Here is a 26,243-nt window from a genome sequence, read left to right on the forward strand (position 1 = left end):
TCGCTAGCCCCGTCGGCTGGTATGGATTTAACGGGGAACCCCTACGCCGAAAAAATGGTGTGGGGGTCCCCCCAAAGTCCATAGCAGACCCTTATCCGAGCACGCAGCCCGTCCGGTCAGGAAAGGGGGTGGGGACGAGCGAGCGCTCTCTCCGGCCGTAAAGCTGAGGACGCGTTGTGCGTCGACTTATATAGGGACAAGGGGCGGGGTCACTGGGTGATGTCACATGGTGACCCTGGCCCTTATGATGTCACAGTACCAGCATCCTCTGGGACTGTGACATCATAAGGGATGGGGTCACCATGTGACATTACCCAGTGACCCCGCCCCTTTTCCCTATATCGCCACACAACGCGTCCCTGCCATTGCGGCCAGAGAGAGCGTTGTGTCAACATCGGAAGCAGAAGAAGAAGCAGAAAGCGGCGACGACAGCGACAGAAGACCGGTCCAACGCTAGTAAAAGAGCTGGAAGAAGAAAGTGGAGGCCCGGCAAGAAGAACCGAAGGGCGGGACAATAACCCCGAAGTCGGAAGAAGACCCCCGGATGGCGGCGGCGACGAAGACCCCCCGAAGACGGATGAAGAGAAGACCCTCAGAGCTGTCTAATAAAGTATTTTAAAAACCTGTGTTGTGTGTTTTTTATTTATACTTTTTTCCCCAGGTGAATGGGTAGTGGTACCATGTACCCCATACTCATTCACATAGGGTGGGAAGCCAGGATCTGGGGCCCCCTTATTAAAGGGGGCTCCCAGATTCTGATAAGCCCCAGCCCGCAGACCCCGACAACCAACGGCCAAGGTTGTAGGGAAGAGGCCCTTGTCCTCATCAACATGGGGAAAAGGTGCTTTGGTGTGGGGGGGGGCCCTTCCCCAAAGCACCCCCCATGTTGAGGGCACGTGGCCTGGTCCAGCTCAGGAGGGGGGCATTCGTTCGTCCCCAACCCCTTTCCTGACCGGCTGGGCTGCGTGCTCGGATAAGGGCCTGCTATGGACTTTGGGGGGATCCCCACGCCGTTTTTCCGGGTTAAGGCTTCCCCTTTAAATACATACCAGGCGATGGGGCTAGCGAGGTGTCAATCTCGCCGATGGAGGCGGCGAAATTGACTTCCAGCGCTAGTTCCGTCTACCTGGAGCCACGTTCAAAATGAACGGACTTTTCTCCGTGTGTGGGCAAGTCCACTTCAAAAGTCTGGCTGACTAGCACACAGATGGGCGAATTGTCCGCAGGACTGCCGAGTCTGGCGGACAATTTTGCGTCAAAACGTCTTTCTAAGTCGGCTGGACTTTTGGGAGGAAAAAGTCCGCAGGAGCCCACACACGGCCAGTTTGTCTGGTGGACTCTGGTCCGCCGGACCAAGTCCACTGGATAATCAGGCATAACAGGTTTTCTTCTAAGATTGCCTTGTATTTGGCTCCATCCATCTTCACATCAAGTCTGACCAGCTTCCCTGTACCTGCTGAAGAAAAGCATCCCCAAAACAAGCTGCTGCCACCACCATGTTTCACAGTGGGGATGGTGTGTTCAGGGTGATGTGCAGTGTTAGTTTTCTGCCACACATAGCTTTTGCTTTTAGGCTAAAAAGTTCAATTTTGGTTTCATCTGACCAGATCACCTTCTTCCACATGTTTGCTGTGTCCTCCACATGGCTTCTCACAAACTGCAAACGGGACTTCTTATGGCTTTCTTTTAACAATGGCTTTCTTCTTGCCACTCTTCCATAAGGCTACTTTCACACTGGGGTGGTGGGGCCGTCGTTACCATAACTTTAGCGACGCTATTCGGCTGCTAGCGGGGCGCTTTTAACCCCCGCTACCGGCCTAAAAGGGGTTGAAACGGACCGCAAAGTACCTGCTGCAGTGGCGCTTTGCCGGCGGTCTGGCAGCGCTGCCCATTGATTTCAATGGGCAGGAGCGCTTTAGGAGCGGTGTGTACACCGCTCTTTCAGCGCTGCAAAGATGTGGCTTGCAGGATTTTTTTTTTACCATCCTGCAAGCGAAATCACAGTGTGAAAGCACTTGGGCTTTCACACTGGAGTGAGAAGAGAGGCTCTTTACAGGCGCTATGCAGGCGCTATTTTAAGCGATATAGCACCTGTAAAGCGCCTCAGTGTGAGAGCAGCCTTAAGGCCAGATTTGTGGAGAGCACGACTTATAGTTGTCCTGTGGACAGATTCTCCCACCTGAGCTGTGGATCTCTGCAGCTCCTCCAGAGTTACCATGGACCTCTTGGCTGCTTCTCTGATGAATGTTCTCCTTGCCCGGCCTGTCAGTTTAGGTGGACGGCCATGTCTTGGTAGGTTTGCAGTTGTGCCATACTCTTTCCATTTTCGCATGATGGATTGAACAGTGCTGTCTGAGATGTTCAACGCTTGGGATATTTTTTTATAAACTAACCCTGCTTTAAACTCCTCCACAACTTTATCCCTGACCTGTCCGATGTGTTCCTTGGCCTTCATGATGCTGTTTGTTCACTAAGGTCCTCTAACAAACTTCTGAGGGCTTCACAGAACAGCTGTATTTATACTGAAATTAAATTACACACTGGGGGACTCTATTTACTAAATATATTTTATTTAGGGGTATCAGAGTAAAGGGCGCTGAATACAAATGCACGCCCCACTTTTCAGATATTTATTTGTAAAAAATGTTGAAAAGCATTTAACATTTTCCTTCCACTTCACAATGATGTGCCACTTTGTGTTGGTCTATCACATACAATCCCAATAAATACATGTACATTTTTGGTTGTAATATGACAAAATGTAGGAAAATTTCAAAGGGTGTGAATACTTTTTCAAGGCACTGTATGTAATATGTAATAAAAGCCTTTATTCAACAAAGATTAAAAAACTCAAAGTGCAGTCCCCTATGTCATAAAATAAAATAGAAACATATTAAACTATTCAAAAATTGACTCAACTTATGGACCTTTCTTAGAGCACCTTAAAATATTCTTTATATACAGTAAGCATTTCTTCCCTGAGAACATTTTAAATGCTGATTATCGCTGAATGAATGAAATACTTGTATAGCGTACAATGCGAACTGAATCGCCTCTAGGCTAAATGCACCAGAGAAAGAACACCTTATTGGGGGAAAAAGTTAATTTGAAAGTTTCATATTTATTTAAAGTGGTCCTAAAGCCTGGACATTTCTTACCTTAAAGTGGTTGTAAAGGCAAAAGGTTCTGCATTAAAGTGAAAAAACCTTCAGAATGCAGATTTTCAATAGGTAGACCGACTTTTGTTCAGCTGCAGTGTCCACACGTGGAATTCAGCCAGTTCGGCATCTATGGTTACCTTACCTCCACACCAAGAAATCCTAGGAGATGGTCCACTCCTCCCTCCCCTCCATTCAAGCACAGGTGACTGGCAGCCTCAGCTGTTCATGTTTCCCTATAGGAATGTGTCCATTGCCTCCACTCAGGTCTCAGATTACGCTGAGCTCTCCTTTCTGTGCTGTGCTGCGCTGTGTAGTGTGTGACATCAGATCTCCACCCTCTGCCTTCTGGAGATAATAAACATATTTTGATCTGTGTTTTAGAAGGCAAGGAGAGAGGACTGCAGATAAACAGGTACAACTCATGTAGGAGGATTTGTTTCATCTCTGTTTATCATCTGAGGTGGGTCACTTCACTGGGTAAAAGTAAGGGTTTACAACCACTTTCATTTTACTAAACAGTATGTAGTCAGGAAGAAGGACATATAAAAGACAATTCTTCTCTTTGTAGGCTACTCTTTGTTGTCTCAGAGTGTTGGGATGGTGGAGTACAGCACGGAGCTGACCGAGGACGTCAAAGAAGAGATTCAGGCACTTTTCACTCGTTTCCAGAGTGTCTTCTTACGCACAGGTAATGTTTTTTTTTCCCTTGCTTGTAAATAAAGTGTTAGCCCATCCATAAAATTAATTTTAGTTACTAGTGAAGACTGGGGGATGGAGTCAGTAGACATGTGCACTGACAAAAAATTTGTTCGTTTTCGTTTTTGTTTCATTCGTTTTTTTGGAAATTCGGAAATCCGAAAATTTGGATTTTCGCATTTTTGAATTTTCCGAATTTCCGAATTCGAAAATTCGGGAATTCAAAAGTCAGAAAATTTGAAAATCTGAAAAAAAAGAGAGAAAATCTGTAAAATTTGAAATAATAACTAACTAATGATAACTAACTATTACATTATAGGTATTGGAATTTCCTTTCAAATTTGGCTGTTTGTGAATGTAACGAATACAAATTCATCTGAAGTTACGAATTATCCGAAATAATGAATGCCGCATCTAAACAAATGGAATGGAACAAATTAATCATAAATAATAATAATAAAAAGGCTTTATTATTATTATTATTTATTATTATTAGATCATTACGTTCTATTCTTTTAGATACGGCATTTGTTATTTCAGATAATTCGTAACTTTGGATAAATTCGTACTCGTTACTACTGTAGCAGGCATAACCCTTTGCAGGGCGGCCTTAACTTTATGGGCTTACCGGTTACCTCCACTTGGCTTGCTCTTCCATGTCTAGGGGTTACCAGGGTTGATACCCAACAACTTGGACGCTGACACCATTAAAGTCCTTCTGAAAGGTTTTATTTTGCAGGGGTAACATCCAACAACACAGTCTCGTATGGGAACAGAGAGCAAGGGTGAAGAACTCAGGCACCTTGAACTGCAGACATAACAAAGTCTCTAGTACCACCCAGCGAGTAGCCACTCGCAGCTGGGCACTTCAAAGCTGAACAAATCTCTAGCCAGAAATTATGGCAGTCAGCACTTTGATTCAGAACTTGTAAAATCTCTGACCTTGAACAAGTTGTAACTGAAAGTGAACAGGAACCTTTTTCCTCAGTACCTGGAATGTTCTCTGTCTCCTTGATAGTACTGGAAAAAGCGTAGACTCATCAATGTGCTTCCCAGCTCAGTAACCAGGCACTTCTCAGGATGCCAGCTTGTTGGTCCTCCTCCAAAGAGTCCTCCCCTGGTCACTTTCACGAGCTGTGGTGCCCCTCCAAGCCAAGAGCACGCCCGGACACCTTGAATCCTCCCTCAGTTACTGCGCCTCGGACCAGCCGGTTTCCGAAACTCGGGAACAGACGGATCCCAACCCCAGACCAGGCGGGTCTATTGGGGGTAACTAACAGAAGCATGTGGTGGGATGTCGAACACCCCGTGACCAGGACCCCTCCCGGGGCCACCCCGGTCCTCCTCTACACGTGACTTCAACATCTTAAGTACCCCTTCCCAGACTCCTCAGCGGGGCCCGGCACACCCACTGATTGGTTCTGAGAAGGCTGATACCCAAACCGTCCAACCAGGCCTGGTTCTGGCTTTTCATGTGCATCACACTGTACACATGACCAAGCAGAACTTCTAACACAGCCCAGCCAAACTGATGTCAAAGTTAACCTACTTAATTAACCCTCAAAACCACATTACCGTTCTGAGGCAAAAACGAAATTTACACATGAATGACACTTTGTCCAAAATGTCATCCGCTACACTACGTTCACCAACAGCCAAATTTGAAAGGAAATTCCAATACCTATAATTTAATAGTTATTATTAATTAGTTATTTCAGATTTTTGGGTTTTCAAATTTTTGGATTTTCATTCTTTTGAATTTTCAGAACTTTATTCTTATTTTCAAATTTCCAAATTTCCGATTTTCCAAAATTCAGAATTTTCGAATTTCCTCATTTCGAATTTCCAAATTTTACGAAATTTCCGAATTAGAATTTTCGACTTTTCCAATTTCCAAAGTTTTCCAATTTCCAAATTCCGAATTTTGGAAATTCCGAATTTCGGAAATTCAGAAATTTTGGAGATTAGAAACTCGGAAATTCCAAAATTTCGGAAATTGAAAAATTAACGAATTTGTCAAAATTTGTTAAAAATCGAATTCGGAACTAAACGAATTGCACATGTCTAGCTGTCAGCCCTTCTTAGATTTATTGGATACTTCACACTGGGATCCCACTACCATTATTCCCGATTATTCATGTCCATCTAGGAGTTATGGAAGCTCCAACCCACCTTTGCGTGCTTCAGCTACTCCTGCTACATTCTCCATAACATAAATTAAATTAAAAATCCATTTAAATGAATACAAAAACTAGGGTCACTGTCACTTTAAGTGAGTCAATAGTGTGTTACATTAAATATAAAATTCATACATGCATATCACATTTTAAATTAAAGTCCACCAAAAATATTAGCATTTAAGATGATATCATTGTAAAAAGTCCATAAAACGATATTCAACAATAGATCAACGATATAACAATAAATCAAGTCCACCAAAAAATGTGAATGGATCTTCTTATGACACACAACCATTGTGTACCAGTGACCAAGAATCCACACTGCTGCTTACCAGAGCGCTAGATCTGTAGGGAGGTGTAATAGCTCTTTATGGGAGAAATCCCCAATAGATTAATGGATGGTGGATGATCAATCTAAAGCACAGCCCACCATGTGACCACACAGCTTCGGTTCCACATAGATCACCAAGCAGAATATCAACCATTCACACAGAGGGGAGAGAGCAACCGTAATAGTGTATTACATCAACCACTTAAGGACCGGAAGAATTTGCCCCCTTAATGACCAGACCTTTTTTTTTTTTGCGGTGCTGTACCCAAAAAAAGTTGACGTCCTTTTTTCCCACAAATAGAGCTTTCTTTTGGTGGTATTTGATCACCTCTGCATTTTTTATTTTTTGCGCAGTGAAAAAAAAATTATTTATTACTTTATGCTGTAATAATAATCACCCAAAAAAAAAAAACATATTTTTTTCATTAGTTTAGTCCAATATGTATTCTTCTACATATTTACAAAAAATCGCAATAAGCGTATATTGATTGTCTTGCGCAAAAGTTGTAGCATCTACAAAATAGGGAATATTTTTATGCCATTTTTTTTTACTATTTATGTATTTTTACTGGTAATGTCGGTGATCAGTGATTTTTAGTGGGATTGCGGCGGACAGATCAGGCACTATTGACACTTTTTATACATTGACATTTATACAGGGATCAGTGCTATAAAAATATACTGATTACTGTGTAAATGTCACTGGTAGGGAAGGGGTTAAATCTAGGGGGCGATCAAGGGGTTAAGGGGTTAAATGTCTTCCCTGGGAAGTGTTTCTAACTGTAGAGGGATGAGACTGACTGGAGGAGGAGAGAGATGGCTGTTCCTAATCACTAGGAACAGCAGATCTGTCTCTCCTCCCCTGTCAGAACGGGAATCTGTCATTGACAGATCCCCGTTCTGGCTCTCTGTGGAGTGATTGCGGGTGGCTGGAGGCCCTCTTAAAGTGGATGATATACAATGATATACAATGACTGCGGTTCCTGCAACCATGCTAACCTGACGCAGTACAACTACGGTGGCTCGTCGACAAGTTGTTAAACACCATTTATTAAAACCAGGCTTGTATTCAGATATATGAAAAGGTACACAACATATTCAAAATCATTCACTGAACACCCTTTAGCTCCTCCCTACGTGTTTCGCCTAAAAGGACATCTTCACAGGGGTTTTACGGATAATTAAAATCCAGCAAAGATGATGGGAGCCCCTCATAATGGCCACATCTGGTGTACCAATCTGAGAACTGAGTGCAGAGATCTCACCAATAGAGTCCCTGAGAGATGGAAGAAGACAGCATCTATCAAACACTGAAATATCAATTCTGGGTGGACTGTCCTTTTAAAGTAATATAAATATTACTTATATAGTATAGTGCCAACAGTTGGCATGCATTTTAAAAAGGAAAGGGAGACAGTACAGTTACAATACAGTTTAATACACGAAGGTCCAGAGGGCCCTGTTCATGAGAGCTTACAATCTAAAAGGGACAGGCAAGTGATACAAAAGGTAATAACTTGAGGGATGAGTTGATGAAGAAAGAAAAGTGGCGTTGTTAGGCAGAGGTGGAGTAGTCCTCCCCAAGTACGAGTTTTCAAGGGTCGCCTAAAACAGCGTAGAAGACAGCCAGAGAAGTTGGGTTAGGGAGTTTCAGAGGGTGGGTGAGGCTCTGGAGAAGTCCTGGAGGTGAGCATGGGAGGAGGCAACGAGGGTGCCAGAGAGCAGGAGGTCTGGGGAGGAGAGGATGGTTTGAGTGATGTTTTGAATGTGGTTGGTAATGTAGCTGGGGCAGAGTTGGGAATGGCTTTAAAAGTTGTTAGGATTTTGAATTTTATTAGTTGGGCAAGTGGATACCAGTGAAGGGACCAGTAGAGAGGGGTGGTAGACTCTGAATGGTTGGTAAGGTGGATGTGTCTGGCAGTAGTGTTCATGATGGACTGAAGGGGGGTGGTCCGAGTAGAAGTAGGCCAACATGGAGTAGGATTGCCACCTCATCCCTTCAAACCCGAACACATATAAATTACTCGGGTTCTGAGGCTAATTGAATGCAGATAAGGCACCAAGTGAGTTTAATTACCACCTTAATCAGCCACAGAACACATGTAATTAATATGTGTTCAGGTTTAAAGGTATGAGGTGCCAACCCTAACATGGAGGGAGTTGCAATGGACTATAAAATACATACAGTGCCAGTCCAATATGCTCGATGAAACGGTAAACAACAAAACAACATATATTCATGGAAAGCTAATTCGTTTTTTCTTCCGGAAAATAATATTGGTGTTGTAATGCAGATGTTCGGACTGTGACCGACGAGGCTGAATGTCCGCAGAGGGCTTCCCAGAACAATGCTAATATTACAGGTATCTGCTTTCATTTCATTCAATAATGTGTTTATTTCAATGGATTCGCTTACAAATATTCAAACCAAACCACTCACAAGCAATCGGAACATTGATTTTTTTTTTTTACATGAGGGTTTTGGAGTTAAACATCTGATCCTAACCATAATTTTGGTGATCTTTAACCAATTCAGCCCCGGAAGATTTTACCCCCTTCCTGACCAGAGCACTTTTTGCGATACGACACTGCGTCGCTTTAACTGAAAATTGCGCAGTCGTGCGACGTTGTACCCAAACAAAATTGCCATTTTTTTTACCCCCCACAAATAGAGCTTTCTTTTGGTGGTATTTGATCACCTCTGCGGTTTTTATTTTTTTTCGCTATAAACAAAAAATGAAATTTCCATTCCACTTTTGTTGAGAATAAAAACATTCCCCCTGGGTGATCTATGTACATTGCAGGGATTTTACCAAACTTTGTTACAGATTCCTACCTTCTGTTATTCTGAAGTAAAAGCTGTTTCTCCGTGTCCATGTAAATCTATATGGGAGTGGCTTTATAATTATCAATCAGCTGCTGCACTTGCAGGGCTCTAATGAGGAAAGTGGCAGAGTCTGCATCCCTTTAGCTTAAAGGGGTTGTAAAGGTTCATGTTTTTTCACCTTAATGCATCCTATGCATTAAGGTGAAAAAACATCTTACGATCACTGGCCCCCCAGCCCCCCTTGTTTTACTTACCTGAGCCCCGGAAAGTCCCAATTTGCGAGCGTTCTTCCTTTGCTCGGTCTTCTCGGCTTTTCATTGGATAGATTGATAGCAGCACAGCCATTGGCTCATGCTGCTGTGAATCAATTCCAGTGACGCAAGGGCCGGGGGGGCGAGGCCGAATCCTGTAGTCGGCAGCTATGGACGCCGAATACAGGACTCAAGAGCGCATCCGCAAGGTAACCCCCTTGGGAGAGCGCTTCTCAGAGGGGGTTATAAGAAGCTGGGAGGAGCCGAAAGAGACGTTGAGGGATCCCAGAAAAACAGGTTCGGGGCCACTCTGTGTAAAACGAGCTGCACAGTGGAGGTAAGTATGACATGTTTGTTATTTAACCACTTTAAGACCTTTTTTTAGATGTGGTGTTTACAAGTTAAAAACTGTTTTTTTTGCAAGAAAATTACTTGGAACCTCCAAACATTATACATTTTTTTCTAAGCCCCTGTACACACGGTCGGAGATTCTGCCAACCAAATCCGTCGGATTTTGTCCGTCGGATTTAGTCCGACGGATTGTGTCCGAAACTGTTGCATACACACGGTCGGACTAAGTTGTCGAAAAATCCGATCTTTCAGAACGTGATGACGTAATTTCGTTACGATGGGACTACATTCAGGCTAGTAGCCAATAGCTTTGATGTAGGAATTTGATCTGAGCATGTGTGGCACTTGGTCCGATCAAAATTCTCTACACATGATCGGAGTATGTCCGATCAAACCAGTTGGTCGGGAAATATTTCCAACATGTTGGAAAATTGGGTCCGATGGATATTCGGACGGAAACAGTCCGATGCATACCACACACAGTCGGATCATCCGACGACACGGTCCGATAGGACACATTCCAACGGATTCTCCGACCGTGTGTACAAGGGCTAACACCCTAGAGAATAAAATGGTGGTCGTTTGCAATACTTTCTGTCACACCATATTTGCACAAGCGCACTTTTTTTTTTTTTTAAAACACACTTTTTTAAATTAAAAAATAACAGTAAAGTTAGCCGAATTTTTTATATTGTGAAAGATAATTTTATGCCGAATAAATTGATACCCAACATGTCATGCTTCAAAATTGCACCCGCTCGTGGAATGGCGACAAACTTTTACCCTTAAAAATCTCTATTGGCGGCATTTAAAAAATTCTATCAGTTGTATGTTTTGCGTTACAGAGGAGATCTAGGGCTAGAATTATTGCTCTCGCTCTACCGATCGCGGCAATACCTCACATGTGTGGTTTGAATACCGTTTTCATATGTGGGCGCTACTCACGTATGCATTCGCTTCTGCACACGAGCTCAGCGGGACGGGGGCGCGTTTAAAAAAAAAAAATCTTATTTATTTTACCTTTTACTTTTTATTTTTACTCTGTTTAAAATAAAAAAGTGTCACTTTTATTCCTATTACAAGGAATGTAAACATCCCTTGTAATAGAAAAAAAGCATGACAGGTCCTCTTAAATATGAGATGTGAGGTCAAAAAGACCTCAGATCTCATATTTACACAAAAATGCAATATACATTTTTTTTATTTTATTTTTTATTGTAATTTAAAAAAACAATTAAAAACAAAATGGCCCTTTAAGAGCTATGGGCGGAAGTGGCATTTGATGTCGCTTCTGCCCTGCAGTGTCATAGAGACGGGTGGGGGCCATCTTCCCCTCACTTGTCTCCATGTCAGCCCAGGGGACAGACGCGATCGTCTCTACTGCTGCCGATGGCTCCAGTAAGTGGCGGAGGGCACCGGATCGTGGCAGGAGGCAGGGGCGGACTGACAACTCATTGGGCGCTCGGGCAATAGGAGATTATGGGGCCCCCAGGCAATCAGAGATTATGGGGCCACACAGTATACACAAATACACACACACACAGTATACAATCACACAGTATACACAGACATGTTTCTATTGGCTGAGAAGGTACTGGAGAGGTGGGGCAGCTATAATCTCTGGATTTTTAGGCCAAAAGGATGTCGGTAAGGGACATTTCAAAGACAGATGTAAAAAAAAAACCCACACATTTTTTACATACTGTCACTTGTTTTACTGAGGCTGGCAACCCTGATGGGGCCCCCTAGTGGCATGGGGCCCTCGGGCAGTGCCGGACCGCGGCCGAACACGGGGATGCCGGGGGTTATGACAGTTAGCTGCTGCCATAACAACGATATCCGTCCCCAAAGTAGGGAAGCACATTGGCGTGCGGCTTTCATGAAGTGGTTAAAAAAAATATTCAAACCTTTAACCTTTGGAAGTATCTCACCAAAAATGACAATTTGTGTTGCAGGGGATGCCCAAAATCTGACTTGTATCTTAGTGCAGACTTCTGAGAAATTCAGTGAGCCAATCACACAAGCAGGAAATTACATTGGGGGGGGGGGGGGGGGGCATTCTGTATACCATCTGTATACAGAACTCCCCCAGGTCGTCATATTGTATTTTACGGAAAATTACAGCTCTGCAGGTTTAAAGGGAAACGCATTTTTAATAACATTCAGCTACAACATGACTTGTGTCACAATTGTATAGACTATATCATTTTTCAGTTTGCTATTTTTTTCCTTTTGAAAGTGGAGTTACCTGTAGAAATCGGGTTTATATATCATTTATTGGCAGTCTTGCCCCTCCATTTACTACCAATGTCCTATATCGGGGACTCATGGACTCCAACCATCCGCTACCAAACTGCCACTTCACTGCCTGCTTTAAAATTACACTCCCTGTTCTCATATCTCTGCAGAGTCTGTACGGGACTTGTTCCTTCCTGTGAACGATAATGACGTTGTGATAAACCAAGATATTGACCTAGCACACACAGAGTACTGGATTTCCAAAGATCGTTACACACCCGAACAAGCCCAGAACTGGTGTCTTTCTCGTGAGTATGACTTCAAGCCTTTGGTTTTGTAATAAACACTATATTTACAAAAGTATTGGGACGCCTGCCTTTACACGCACATGAACTTTAATGGCATCCCAGTCTTAGTCCGTAGGGTTCACTATTGACTTGGTCCACCCTTTGCAACTATAACAGCTTCAACTCTTCTGGGAAGGCTGTCCACAAGGTTTAGGAGTGTCTATGGGAATGTTTGACCATTCTTCCAGAAGCGAGAAGGCCTGGCTCGCAGTCTCCACTCTAATTCAACTCAAAAGTGTTCTGTCGGGTTGAGGTCAGGACTCTGTGCAGGCCAGTCATGTTCCTCCACCCCAAAACTCGCTCATCCACGCCTTTATGGACCTTGCTCCAAATCATTTGGTGGAGGGGGGATTATGGTGTGGGGTTGTTTTTCAGGGGTTGGGCTTGGCCCATTAGTTCCAGTGAAAGGAACTCTTAAGGCATTAGCATACCAAGACATTGGTAAAAATTATTTCCGCTGAGCACAGTATTTTTTTAAATGCCGCCTATGGAGATTTTTAAGGGTAAAAGTTTGTCGCCATTCCACGAGCGGGTGCAATTTTGAAGCTCCCAGCTTTGTGGGAACAGTTTGGGGATGGCCGCTTCCTGTTCCAACATGACTGCACACCAGTGCACAAAGCAAGGTCCATAAAGACATGAATGAGCGAGTTTGGGGTGGAGGAACTTGACTAGTGATTCTGCACTTTCGGGCTTTGGGCACAAGTGCGCACCACCGGTGGCACACTCCTGTCGTTATTTTACACAGCGGGAGCTGATTAGTAGGTCCTGCGCTTCCGATGTCCACCGGCACCCGCTGATCATTAGTTATACTGACAGAATGCTGGTCTGCCTATGTAAACAAGGCAGATTGCTGTTCTTTGTGTACAGAAGGCATGGATCCTGTGTTCCTGTAAAGCAGGATAACCGATCCATGTCTTCCACTAGTAAAAGCATACCTCCCAACTTTTTGAGATGGGAATGAGGGACACCTATCGGCAAAAGTATGCAGGCATAGGACACACCCCTTGCCACGCCCCCTTAAAGGAGAATTGTACAAAAAAACAAGATTGGTTAAACCCACAAGTGTTTTTTTTTTACCACTACTATTCCTTTATATTGGCTTTTGAAATTTACAAATGCAGCAATTTAGGAATCAGATGAAAGGTTTAGCACTAGAAAACATTTTTTGATAGATAAAAAGTGCATTTTATATACAACTATATAGATCAGACCAAAATGAGGGACAAATTAGGGACAGAAGAACAATGCTCCAAATCAGGGACAGTCCCTCGAAATCAGGGACAGTTGGGAGCTATGGTAAAAGCACCTCCCCAACTACACGGAAACATTAGTTAGGCACACAGTTAACCCTTTAATCGCTCCCTGATGTTATTGCCTTCCCTGCCAGTGTCATTAGTACAGTGACAGTGCATATTTTTAGCATAATTCACGTTATTTACTTTACCAGTCATTGGTCACGAAGTTAGTGCTGATTGGTGTATTTAATATTTTATTATTTATTATTATTTATTATTTTATTATTTATTTTAATAATATTTTTTATTATGTTAACTTAAAAAGGACCCCAAACCATTATAGTTTACATTAAAAAAACACACATTTGGGTTTTATTTTGGTCACTGTTTGTAACAAAATTGTAGCATTGCTCATTGTAACTCTTACTCGGATTACTATGTGGATTTTTGGAGTGCCAGAAGCTAATATTTCAGTGTAAATAGTTCAATCAGCAATCATTAGGTGAGTGTAAACTCCAGTGAAATCGGATAGGTATCTGTTGGACGGTAAATGGTTTTACATTTGCTGGAGATGGAAAATGCACTTTGTCTATTTCCTTTGCAGGCTGTAAGGAAGAAGAGTCCTGGTGTCGTCTGGTAGAATTGCAGGACTCGATGAAGCAATTCTTTACGTGTATCATATACCCGGACACATGGAATTGTAATAACTACACTGACCTCGTTCCAGCTACTTGTGACATTGTGCTGAACCATAAGCCCCAGAGCTTGTATCGCAGGAAAGGTTTGTAACAGGCGCACATAATACTCTGAAGGGGGAATATGGTGCGGAGTAGTGAAGAAGGGGTGCAATATTTAAAAATATAAATGCTACAGATAAGGAGGAATAAATAGTACAGGAATAAGTAAAAATCGTTTTCTTTGTTCTCTTTTAATGGGCATTTAACCTCCCACTGAGCCTCAGGATTTGGTGGTATACCTCCCACTACATTTCAGGGGATGGAATTATATACTTACCACCAGGAACTAGAGAAGGATGTTTTTCTCCATCAGGACTATAAACTATATTTCCCTATGAACTGCAAGGATTAGCCAAAATTATTCCCGCTGAGCACAGTATTTTTCATTAGACAATGGGAACTGGATACAATACTTCCTACTGGGCATCTACAACTGGGAACAATACTTCTAGGCGCAAGGAACCGGGCACAATACTTCCCACTGGGCATCTACAATTGGGAACAATACTTCTAGGAGCCAGGAACCGGGCACAGTATTTCCCACTGGGTATCTACAACTGGGAACAATACTTCTAGGCGCCAGCAACTGGACACAATACTTCCCACTGGGCATCTATGATTGGTTCAATACTTCTCATTAGGCTCCAGGAATTGGACACAATACTTCCCTCTGGGCATCTACAGCTGGTTTAATACTTCTTATAGGCTCACATGACCTGGGCACAATACTTCCCACTGGGCATCTATAATTAGTTCAATACTTCTCATTAGGCTCCAGGAATTGGACACACTACTTCTCACTAGACACCATGAACTGGGCAAAACATATCTTACTGGGCATCTACGACTGGGCACAATACTACTCACTAGGCTCCAGGAACTGTACACAATACTTCCCTCTGGGCATCTACAATTGGTTCAATACCTCTCACTAGGCTCACAGGAACTGGGCACAGTACTTCTCACTAGGCTCCAGGAACTGGGCACAGTACTTCTCAGTAGGCACCAAGAACTAAGCATCTAGGACTAGACACACTACTTCTCAAGGGGCTCCAGGGACTGGATATTATACTTCCCACTAGGAATCTAAGACTGGTAGCCAAATACATTTCCCTAGGCACTGGGAATGGGGCACAACACTTCCCACTGGACATCTACAACTGAGCACAATACATCTCATTGGACATCTACAAATATGTACAATACTTCTTACTAGGCTCCAGGAACTGGGCACAATACTTCCCACTGGTCATCTACAACTGTGTACAATACTCCTTACTAGGCTCCAAGAACTGGGCACAATACTACCCACTGGCATCTACAACTTTGCACAATACTTCTCACTAGGGACCAAGAACTGGGCACAATACTTCACACTGGGCATCTACGACTAGGCACAATACCTCTTACTAGGTTTCAGGAACTGAACACAATACTTCCCATTAGGAATCTATGATTGAGCCCAATATATGTTGCTAGGCACTGGGAACTGGGCACATCGCTTGCTACTGGGCATCTACAAATGGGCCCAATACTTCTCACTAGGCTCCAGGAACTGAGCACAATACTTACCATTGGTCATCTACGACTGTGTACAATGCTTCTCTCTAGGCTCCAGGAACTGAGCACAATACTTACCATTGGTCATCTACGACTGTGTACAATACTTCTCACTAGGCTCCAGGAACTGAGCACAATACTTACCATTGGTCATCTACGACTGTGTACAATGCTTCTCTCTAGGCTCCAGGAACTGGGCACGACACTTCCCACTGGGCATTTACAACTTGACACAATACTTCTTACTAGGGACCAGGAACTGGGAACAATACTTCACACTGGGCAGCCATCTAGGACTGGAAACAATACTTCCTACTAGGCTTCAGGAACTGGACACAATACTTCCAACTAGGAATCTGACTCAGCCCAATACATACTAGACACTGGGAACTGGGTACAACATATCCCACTGGGCATCTACAACTGGGCACAATACCTCTCACCAAGCTCCAGGAGCTGGGTACAATACTTCCCACTGGGCATCTAAGACTGGGCACAATATTTATCACTAGGTTTCAGGAACTAGGCACAATACTTCAGACTAGGCATCTACAACTGGGAAGAATACTTCTCAATGACATCAGGGATTAGGGAAAATACTTTCTATTAGGCACCCGACTGGGAAAAATATTTTTTTACCAGGCTTCAGTAACTGAGAAAAATAGTTACTGTTGGCCATGTGTGTTTAGATAAAGCACTTTCTTCTGGGCAGTAAAGACTGGGCAGATGCTTCCTACTAGCCAGATACGACATACTGGGTATTAGGAATTAGATATGTCACACTAAGCATCAGACAGAAGGCATTTTTTTCCACTGGGTTTCAATGACTAAGCAAACACTCCACACTGGGCAACAGGGACTGTACAAATACATCTCACTGGGCAAAGACATCACATTAGGCAATAAGAACTGGGCAAATACTTTTACAATGGACATTAGGGAGTTGGGAGATAATTCACACTGAGAATCAGGCAGTGGTTAAATACTTCACACTTGGTACTAGGGGCTGGGCAACAGGAACTGGGCAAATTCTCAACAATAGTCACCAGGGACTGGGCAAATTCTTCAAACTGGGCAAATTCTTATAATGGACATCAGGGACTTTGCAAATACTTCACACTGGGTGTCAAGGACTTGGCAAAATGATTCCCACTAAACGCCAACATCCTGACCACTCTTGCTCACAAGTACTGGCAATTTTTTTTCTATTTCATCCAATGGACCTTCAGGCTATATTCTACTCCATGAAATCAGCACATCAGTGACTAGACACAATATTTTTGCTGTGTTTTATTGAAAACATCAATGACTACAAAGAAACAAATGGTAGGCGTATTGATATGGAGTTACCCTTAAGCCGAACTCAAAAAAAATATGTGGACATGTGAACTATAAAGTTAAATTGGGGGCAATGAGGTGTGCACCATGTGTGCAGGCTACAGTGTTTTGTAAAACTTTTACTTTAATGCACCCCTTACAGTATAGTAAGCAATAGTTCCGACTGGAGTAGACTAATCATGTTTGGTTAGTTGCTTGGCACCGCATCCGTCTTGCATTCTTTTCATGGAATACAAGCCATTCATGATTGCCTGGATACTGCTGTGCGGATCTTGTATACAGTATGTATTGCCTGTTTATGTTTTCATGGGAAATTGCTGTTTTTCTCTGATGTTCTAAAAAAAGGTTTAAAAAAAATGGAGCCGTATGTATTGGATCTAGGATGTTTTTCCTTTCTGCAGAGACTCTCAGTAATAAAGTAAAACACTTCTACGTCCCTGTCCCGTACCGTAAGCTGTCAGAGATAACTGTGAGAAACCTGATAACAGTGACTGGAGAAAGTGTTTCTAAAGGGTAAGTTATGAATCTACAGACACATTAAAATTATGTCGATATACAGTATAAAAGATGAGGTTTTCCAAAGTAAATAGATACCCAACATGTCAAGCCTTAAAATTGTGTGTGCCCATTAAACAATGACATACTTCAGTACCCTAAATTTTCCATTCGCGATGCTTTAAAAGCTCTTACAGGTCATCAGTTTAGACTTAACCGTGAATAATGGGCCTAGCATTATTGCTTTCACTGTGGCATACAGGCCCGGACTGGCCATAGGGCTCACCGGGCATTTGCCAGGTGGGCCGGGGGCCACCGGGTTGCATGTCCTAAGAGGAGCAGCCTGTTGATGACCAGGCTGCACAGCGGGAGGTAAGCAGTGAGCACGGTCTGGACAGGGCTATCACAGACCATGGCTCAACTCTCACTATTCAGCTATTCCTAAAGCAGGGCCGGGGCCAGCAAACTAGAAGGTGCAGAAGAAGGCAGGAGAGACGACTCTAGTGACACACAAGGAGCGCCTGCAGGGGATAGATACCTCCCATGCCAGCCGCTGGAGATACAGCTGCACTTAAGGGACAATGGCAGGCTCTCTCCTAATTTGGGCCAGCACACTGTGACAGCTGCACAGGGGTAGAGAGGGCTGTCACACACTGGGAAGAAGGTGAGCGCACTGAATCCTAAACTGATTCAGTGTGTGTTACAGCCAAAGTCCCGCTCTGTAGCAGCAGGGAAGAAGGGTGGATTGGGGATGTCTCTTTGCTGGTCTGGGGATGTCTCTTTGCTGGTCTGGGGATGTCTCTTTGCTGGTCTGGGGATGTCTCTTTGCTGGACTGTGGATGTCTCTTTGCTGGCCTGGGGCTGTCTCTTTGCTGGCCTGGGGATGTCTCTTTGCTGGCCTTGGGATGTCTCTTTGCTAGACTGGGAATGTCTCCTTCCTGGATTAGGGAGGTCTCTTTGCTGGTCCGAGGCAGTCGCTTTTCTGGTCCGGGGCAGTCTCTTTGATGGTCCAGGGTGGTCTCTTTGCTGGACTGGGGACCTCTCTTTGCTGGATTGGGATGTCTCTTGGGATAAATATCCTGTCAGTGGGACAGGAGCCTGGATGCATGGCAGTGGGGTGGGAATGCTATAGAGCCATCCAATTGCTTTCATCTGTCAGTGCTGCAGTAGCCAGGAGTTTTTTTCTTTTTAACTAGCCAGCTATATAGGTATCATTGCTAACCTCTCCATCTGAAAATGCAAGTTTCCTGGCTGCCATGCTGACCCTCCTCCTTCAGTATTTTGCATCAAGGGAGAGCTTTACACTAGAGATACATGTAGCTATTGGCTGCCCCGAGGATAGAAGAAACACTACTAGTTCATAACCACTAAAATAAATTGTATTTTCTGTGTCACTCTCAGATTTTTCCTGTGTGAGCTCCACTGTGATGCTGACCCGTGCTGTAGAGGGTTTGGATACATACAGAGACCTGCGATACAAGGTATGCATATACGTGTGAACACTGGGTCCACATGTTTAACATTAAAGGGTATGTCAGGGCAAAAGAAAAACTAATATTTAGTACATCTCTTCAGTATATGAACATTTGCACATTATATCCCTTTAAAAACACTACAGGGATAGAAAACACAAATAAGTGCCGTACATATGGAGATTATGGGTGAGGCCCTTTTCAACACGTTTCACTTGTTGCTTCCTCAAACATGGTCATACAGCTACTCATTGACGTATGGAGAACCTACCTGCCCCAGGAAAACCAGTGTGGGTAGGTTCTTCATACATTGATGAGCAGCTGTATGAACTTGTTTGCACCCCGTTCCCAAAGAAGCAACAAATGATACATGTTGAGAAGGCCTCATCCATAATCTCCATATGTACAGTGCTTATTTGTGTTTTGTAAATTACACTCTTAATTTTTTTTAGGAGGGGGTTTTGTTTCACTTGTTACTCCCTCAGGAGTTGGGTGCAAACATGGTCATATATTTGCTCATTGATGTAAGGGGAACCCACCTGCCCCAGGAAAACAGTGTGGGTGGGTTCTTCATATATTGATGAGCAGCTGTATGAACTTGTTTGCACCCCACTTCCAAAGAAGCAGCAAGTGAAACATGTTGTGAAGGCCTCATCCATAATCTCCATATATACAGTGCGCATTGGTGTTTTGTGTATTACACTCTTAATTTTTAATTTTTATTTTTGGATGGGGGGGTTTGTTTTGTTTGCTGCTCCCTCAGAAGTGGGGTGCCGACATGGTCATACATTGGCTCATTGAATTAAGGGGAACCCACCTGGCCCAGGTACACCAGCGTGGACGGGTTCTTCATATATTGATGAGCAACTGTTCACCCCTCTCCTGAGGAAGCATCAAGTGAAACACGTTGAGAAGGCCTCATCCATGCTCTCCATATGTACAGGGCTTATTTGTGTTTTGTGCATTACATTCTTTATTTTTTTTTTGGAAGTGGGGGTACAAAGATACTTATGCCCTGTATACACGACCGGTTTTCTGAAGGTTTTTCCGACAGAATTCCGCTGAAACTGTCTTGCGTACACACGATCATACCAAAGTCCGACCGTCAAGAACGCGGTGACGTACAACACGTACGATGGGACTGGAAAAGGGAAGTTCAAAAGCCACTGCACCACCCTTTGGACTCTTTCTGCTAATCTCGTGTTAGTAGAAGTTTGGTTAGATTTGCGCTTTTCAGACTCCTGCTTTTTCAGATCGTTTTACTGTTGTTCAGTTTGTGTTTGTGTGGGTTTCTATCTGTTCTTCAGATTCTGCGTGTAGTCAGTTCGTATCTGTTTTCCAGTGCGTTCTGGTCCACCCGTTGCTGATTTTCAGCTCGCTCTTCACAGGCCTTGCTGTTCTGCGTGGCGTTCTGTTAATTTCGCTCTGACCAGCCGACCGTTTTGAAACCATGGTGCGGGGACGTACTCATCGTACAGTTCGTGCTGTGTGGGGGCTTGGTGTTTATACTTTGACACAAGCCCGGTCAATGAACAGGGCAAGGAGGTGTTCTTGGACCAAGAATTGGTTACTCCAGCGTGACCAATTCTCGCACATGCCTTTGCTTCGTGAGATCCAGGAGAATAATCCTGATGATTTCAGGAACTTTCTCCAGATGACAGACCTCGTTTTTCACCGTCTGTTGGCTTTGCTCACCCCTTATATTGTGAAGCAGAATTTGAAATTGAAATTGGGGCAAGCCATCACTCCCGAGCAGAGGCTAGTCGCCACCTTGCGGTACTTGGCGACTGGGAGAAGTCTGCAGGACCTCAAGTTCTCTACAGGCATCTCCCCCCAGGCTCTGGGGATCATTATTCCAGAGACCTGTTCTGCCATCATTCAGGTCCTGCAGAAGGACTATATTAGGTTAAGTTTTTTCCTTTAACATCATGTGCGATCGGAGCTTGTTGTCGTAAATTCCGACCGTGTGTGGGCTCCATTGTGTGGGCTCCATCGGACAGTTTCCATCGGAATTTCCGTCGCACAAAAGTTGAGATCTGGTTCTCAAATTTTCCGACAACAAAATCCGTTTGCGCAAATTCCGATCGTGTGTACACAATTCCGAAGCACTGTTACTGTATTTGACAATTGCGTGGTCGTGCGACATTGTACCCAAACAAAACTGATGTCCTTTTTTTTTTCCCACAAATAGAGCTTTCTTTTTCTGGTATTTGATCACCTCTGCGATTTTTATTTTTTGCGCTATAAACAAAAAAGACCGACAATTTAGAAAAGAAAAAAAAAACAACAATATTTTTTACTTTTTGCTATAATAAATATCCCCCAAAAAATAAAAAATAAAACAATTTCTTCATCAGTTTAAGCCAATACGTATTCTTCTACAAATTTTTGGTGAAAAAAATCCCAATAAGCGTTTATTGATTGGTTTACGCAAAAGTTATAGCGCCTACAAAATAGGGCATAGATTTATGGAATTTTTATTATTATTATTTTTTTTACTAGTAATGGTGGTGATCTGTGATTTTTACCGGGACTGCGACATTGCGGCGGACAGATCGGACACCTTTGATACTTTTTTGGAACCAGCGACATTTAAACGGTGATCTGTGCAATAAATAGCCACTCATCACTGTATAAATGGCACTGGCAGGGAAGGAGTTAACACTAGGGGGCGATCAAAGGGTTAAGTGTGTCCTAGGGAGGTGTGTTCTAAAGTAGGATACACACTATAAGAAAATCGGGCGAAAGTTTTCTGATTTTTCTCCATGTTTCACAGTGAATCAGAACCGATGAAAAAAATTTGTCCGAAAATGCTCACGAAAATTCTGGCACGACAAAGGCTTTTTTTTTGTTTTTGTTTATTATTTTGGATTTGATTTTGGCAGTCTTTCTTTTCTGATCTTTCTTATACGAAAATCGTACGAAAACAGTACACATTAACCACTTTCAGACCGGACCAATTTGCTGGTCAAAGACCAGACCACTTTTTGCGATTCGGCACTGCGTCGCTTTAACTGACAATTGCGCGGTCGTGCGACGTGGCTCCCAAACAAAATTGACGTCCTTTTTTTCCCACAAATAGAGCTTTCTTTTGGTGGTATTTGATCACCCCTGCGGTTTTTATTTTTTGCGCTATAAACAAAAATAGAGCGACAATTTTTAAAAAAGCGCATTATTTTTTACTTTTTGTTATAATAAATATCCCCCAAAAATATATAAAAAAAAATTTTTTTCCCTCAATTTAGGCCGATACGTATTCTTCTACATATTTTTGGTAAAAAAAATCGCAATAAGCGATTATTGATTGGTTTGCGCAAAAGTTATAGCGTTTACAAAATAGGGATAGTTTTATAGCATTTTTATTAATAATTTTTTATTATTTTTTTTTTTACTAGTAATGGCGGCGATCAGCGATTTTTATTGTGACTGCGACATTGTCGGGGACCCATCGGACATTTTTGACACATTTTTGGGACCATTGTCATTTATACAGTAATCACTGCTATATAAATGCAGTGATTCCTGTGTAAATGACACTGGCAGTGAAAGGGTTAACCAGTGGGTGGCAGTGTAGGGGTTAAGTGTTCCTAGGGGTGTGTTACTAACTGTGGGGGGGTTGGGCTTTCATTTAGTGTACACTGATCTCTGCTCCAATCACATGGAGCAGAGATCAGCGTCACTAGTTGCTAGGCAGAATGGGAAAATGTTGTTTATACAGCATTTCCTCCATTCGGCCGCTCCGTGAGACGATCGCGGGGATGCCCGCGGCGATCGAGTCCGCGGGTCCCGCGACCGGACTCACGGGGGTCCCGACCAGCGCGGGAGCGCGCCGCCGGTGGCGCGCTCCCGATGGCACGGCGGCAACGAATATTGGACGTACATGTACGCCAATATGCCTGCCCGTGCCATGCTGTCGACGTACATCGTCGTGCGCTGGTCGGGAAGTGGTTAAACGAAAAATCGTTCGTTCTGTTCCCGTACGAGAAAAATTTTGGAGTTTGTCCCTTCGAGAATTTTGTACGAAAATACGGAATCGGCTCAAAAGTTGTGTACACACCATAAGAAAACCGTATGAAAATTCTTTGGACGAAAACGTTCACCCCATTTCTTATAGTGACTGTGGGGGGAGGAGACTGACTGGGAGTAGAGAGAGATCGCTGTTCCTGATCACTACGAACAGCAGATCTCTCTATCCTCCCCTGTCAGAATGGGGATCTGTTTGTTTACATTGACAGATCCCCGTTCTGGCTCTCTGTGGAGCGATAGCAGGTGGCTGGCGGACATCGCGGCCGATGGCCATGCGCATTGGCTTCAGCTCCGGCAAAGCGCATCGCCTCCTATTACTCTTAAAGTGGCCGACGTACAGCTACGCCGATTTGCGCAGCCATGCCAACCCACAGCATAATGACGGCAGCTGGTCGGTTAAGCCTCGTACACACGATCAGATTTTCGCACAAACGTTCGTCCGTTTTTTGTGAAGAGGTTACTCCCCATGTGAAAATTCTCCTATGACAGAATACAACTTCAGAAGGGATGTAATGTGTTGAATTGTTTTATATGTATTCTTTCGTTTCTGAGCATGCGTAGTCTTGCTCTTACGATTTTTTCATATGAACATTTTTTATAGCCTGCACCTTCAGTTTTTGTCATAGGAAAATTCAGAATCCGCTGTCGAAAAAGCACCATACTAATGATCCGAAAATCGGCAGATCGTTCGTCGGAATGAAATTTAAAGCGGAGTTCCGCCGTTTTTTTTTTTTTTAAAGTCAGCTGCTACAAATACACCAGCTGCTGACTTTTAAAATATGGACAGCGCGCCCGCCATGTCGGCACCCAAAGCCGATTTGTCGATCGGCTCTCGGAGGCCGCCGCCGCCATCTTCGTCTTCATTTCCCGGTTCCCTACTGCGCACGTGCGAGTCGCGCTTTACATTTGATTCCCCTTTACATTTGAATCTGTAGAATTCCCCTTTACATCTGAATCCACAGAATTCCCCTTTACATCTGAATCCGCAGAGTTCCCCTTTATATCTTAATCTGAGAGATTGTTCTTACATCTGAACTTGCAAAGTTCCCTTTCACAGTAAAGGGAGACTCTGCAGACTCTGATATAAGGGAGAACTCTGGGGACTCGCTGATGTAAGGGGTGCTCCTAGAACCCTGATTTACCCTAGTGTACTCACGCAGATGCAGCAGAGAGAAGGGGGAGGGGGGAGATTTCAGTCACAGACAGGGATGGATGGTGAGCTCATTCGCCCTTTGACAGTTGGTCCTCCCATCCAAATGTATCTGCGTTTGCTGGGCTTCAAATGTCCCTCCCCCACTTCCCTTTTCTTATTGGATTGCAGTTTGAGGGGTAGGAGGACACAGAGGGATAGGGGCGGGAGGAGGAGAAGCAGATCATGCCCTCTCTCCTCTCCCGTCTATGTGTTTGGGGGGGAGGGGGGTATCGTAAGTGCTGGCTTTAGGCAGTGTGAAAGTCTGAAACCCGGACACATGATTCAAAACCCAAACTGTCCAGGTGAATCCTGAACAGGTGGCAACCCTAGGTTCAGGTGACATTCAGGTCTGAATTTTTGCCTGAATTCACACCTGAACCGGACACCAAAAACACATCGGACCCTTTTTTCAATCTAGACCGCTCCCGCCCTAGACATGTGTGAACCGGCTCCATTGAGACCCCGGTCACACTCGCATGTCATGTGAATTGGATGCGGGGGATACCCGCATTCCAATTTGCATATGTGTGAACCCAGCCTGAATCGATCCGAAATACGATTGAATCTATTGAACCCGCAGATGTTTCTTTTGATTGATCAGAAGCGATTGACAAAATTTGAAATTGGGGTCTAAATTGGTTGGGGGCTTAATAAATTGATCTTTGGTTTGGGATTTCCATTCAATTTGATCATTTTGGTTGCCATAAATCATTGATTGTATGATCATATTGATATGCGTGTGGACACCACATTAACCATATATAGATATATTTTTTTAAGATCTGTATTTCCATGTGTTGGAATTAAAATGCAGCCTGTTGTGAATGAGACTCTGATGTAAAAAAAAAACAAAAAAAGAACCTTTTGTGTGTTATTAGCTCTGAGCGAGCCGTCTCAGGTTCACATCTCCTCCAGGTTTTACAGGGAGAGCGGTGTTGGAGAACAGGTGTGCTTTCCAGCACAATGAGCTTCTATCTCCACCGCTGCAGGGTGTTAACTGAGTCATTGGAAAAGCATTGAACAATGTGCTTACTAGCTGCTAATCCATCAGTACAAGATAGATATGTAATACGCTGAAGTCTGCTGCCAAAACACAGGGCTTAGACGACCAAACAATACAGTAAAAAGACTGTCATTTGACAAGCTTACCTACAGGAATGCTGAATATGACAGAGGTGGCTGTTTGAGACATAACTTCAGCAAAAAAAAAAAAAAAAAGAAGATATAAAAATAAGTAGCCCATTAAAAATAAAATAAGAAGCTTTTGCTGCAATTCTGACCTTCAATCAGCAGCGGTCCTGTGCAGTAATTCCATTCCACCACTAAGTGGTGCCAGCCTTCCAGGCTAGATGAGTGTCAGTGTCATGGAAGCCACTTCCTTTACTCTAGGTTCAAACTTATGAGTTTTTTTAGTGCATTTTGCAGTTTGCAGAAACGCACTACAGTCCATGTAACATGGTTTCCTATCGTACAAGTTCACATCTATGCGTTTTTCAGCCAGTGCGTTTTTGGAAAAGGTTGGGGACTTTTTTCCCGCTATTTGCGGGTAATAGACTTCAATAGAACTGCACCAGAAAGGCAAGTGTTGTGTTTGTGATGCGATTTTTTAATGTGTTTTGCGTCTTTTATTTTAACGCTGTATATAGCTGGTTGCTAAGCAGGTTGGCTGGGAAGCCGGTCACTGCATCCTTAACAACCGATGAGCCCTCAGCTGTCAGCGAGCTTCCCCACTGAAAGCTAAATGTAAAAAAAAATTGCCAGAATTATTTTTTTGTAAAAAACCCCCCACAAAATGCCCCCCCCCCA

The 26,243-nt window shown here is 43.6% G+C and overlaps 1 protein-coding gene across 1 annotated transcript in view; it reads left to right on the forward strand.

The window, feature by feature from the left end:
* The window catches only part of TG (thyroglobulin), a 483,762-nt gene that overhangs the window by 175,152 nt on the left and 282,367 nt on the right, over positions 1-26,243 (forward strand). The window contains exons 28-33 of the mRNA XM_077493367.1: positions 3,730-3,849; positions 8,663-8,731; positions 12,206-12,343; positions 14,222-14,398; positions 17,654-17,765; positions 19,149-19,228. Of these exons, the coding sequence (XP_077349493.1) occupies positions 3,730-3,849; positions 8,663-8,731; positions 12,206-12,343; positions 14,222-14,398; positions 17,654-17,765; positions 19,149-19,228 (696 nt within the window). The remainder of the gene's footprint in view (positions 1-3,729; positions 3,850-8,662; positions 8,732-12,205; positions 12,344-14,221; positions 14,399-17,653; positions 17,766-19,148; positions 19,229-26,243) is intronic.

The sequence above is a fragment of the Lithobates pipiens genome, unplaced genomic scaffold (assembly GCF_037356315.1).
Source record: "Lithobates pipiens isolate NorthernLeopardFrog02 unplaced genomic scaffold, aLitPip1_a1.2 Scaffold_19, whole genome shotgun sequence".
Classification (NCBI taxonomy): Eukaryota; Metazoa; Chordata; class Amphibia; order Anura; family Ranidae; genus Lithobates; species Lithobates pipiens.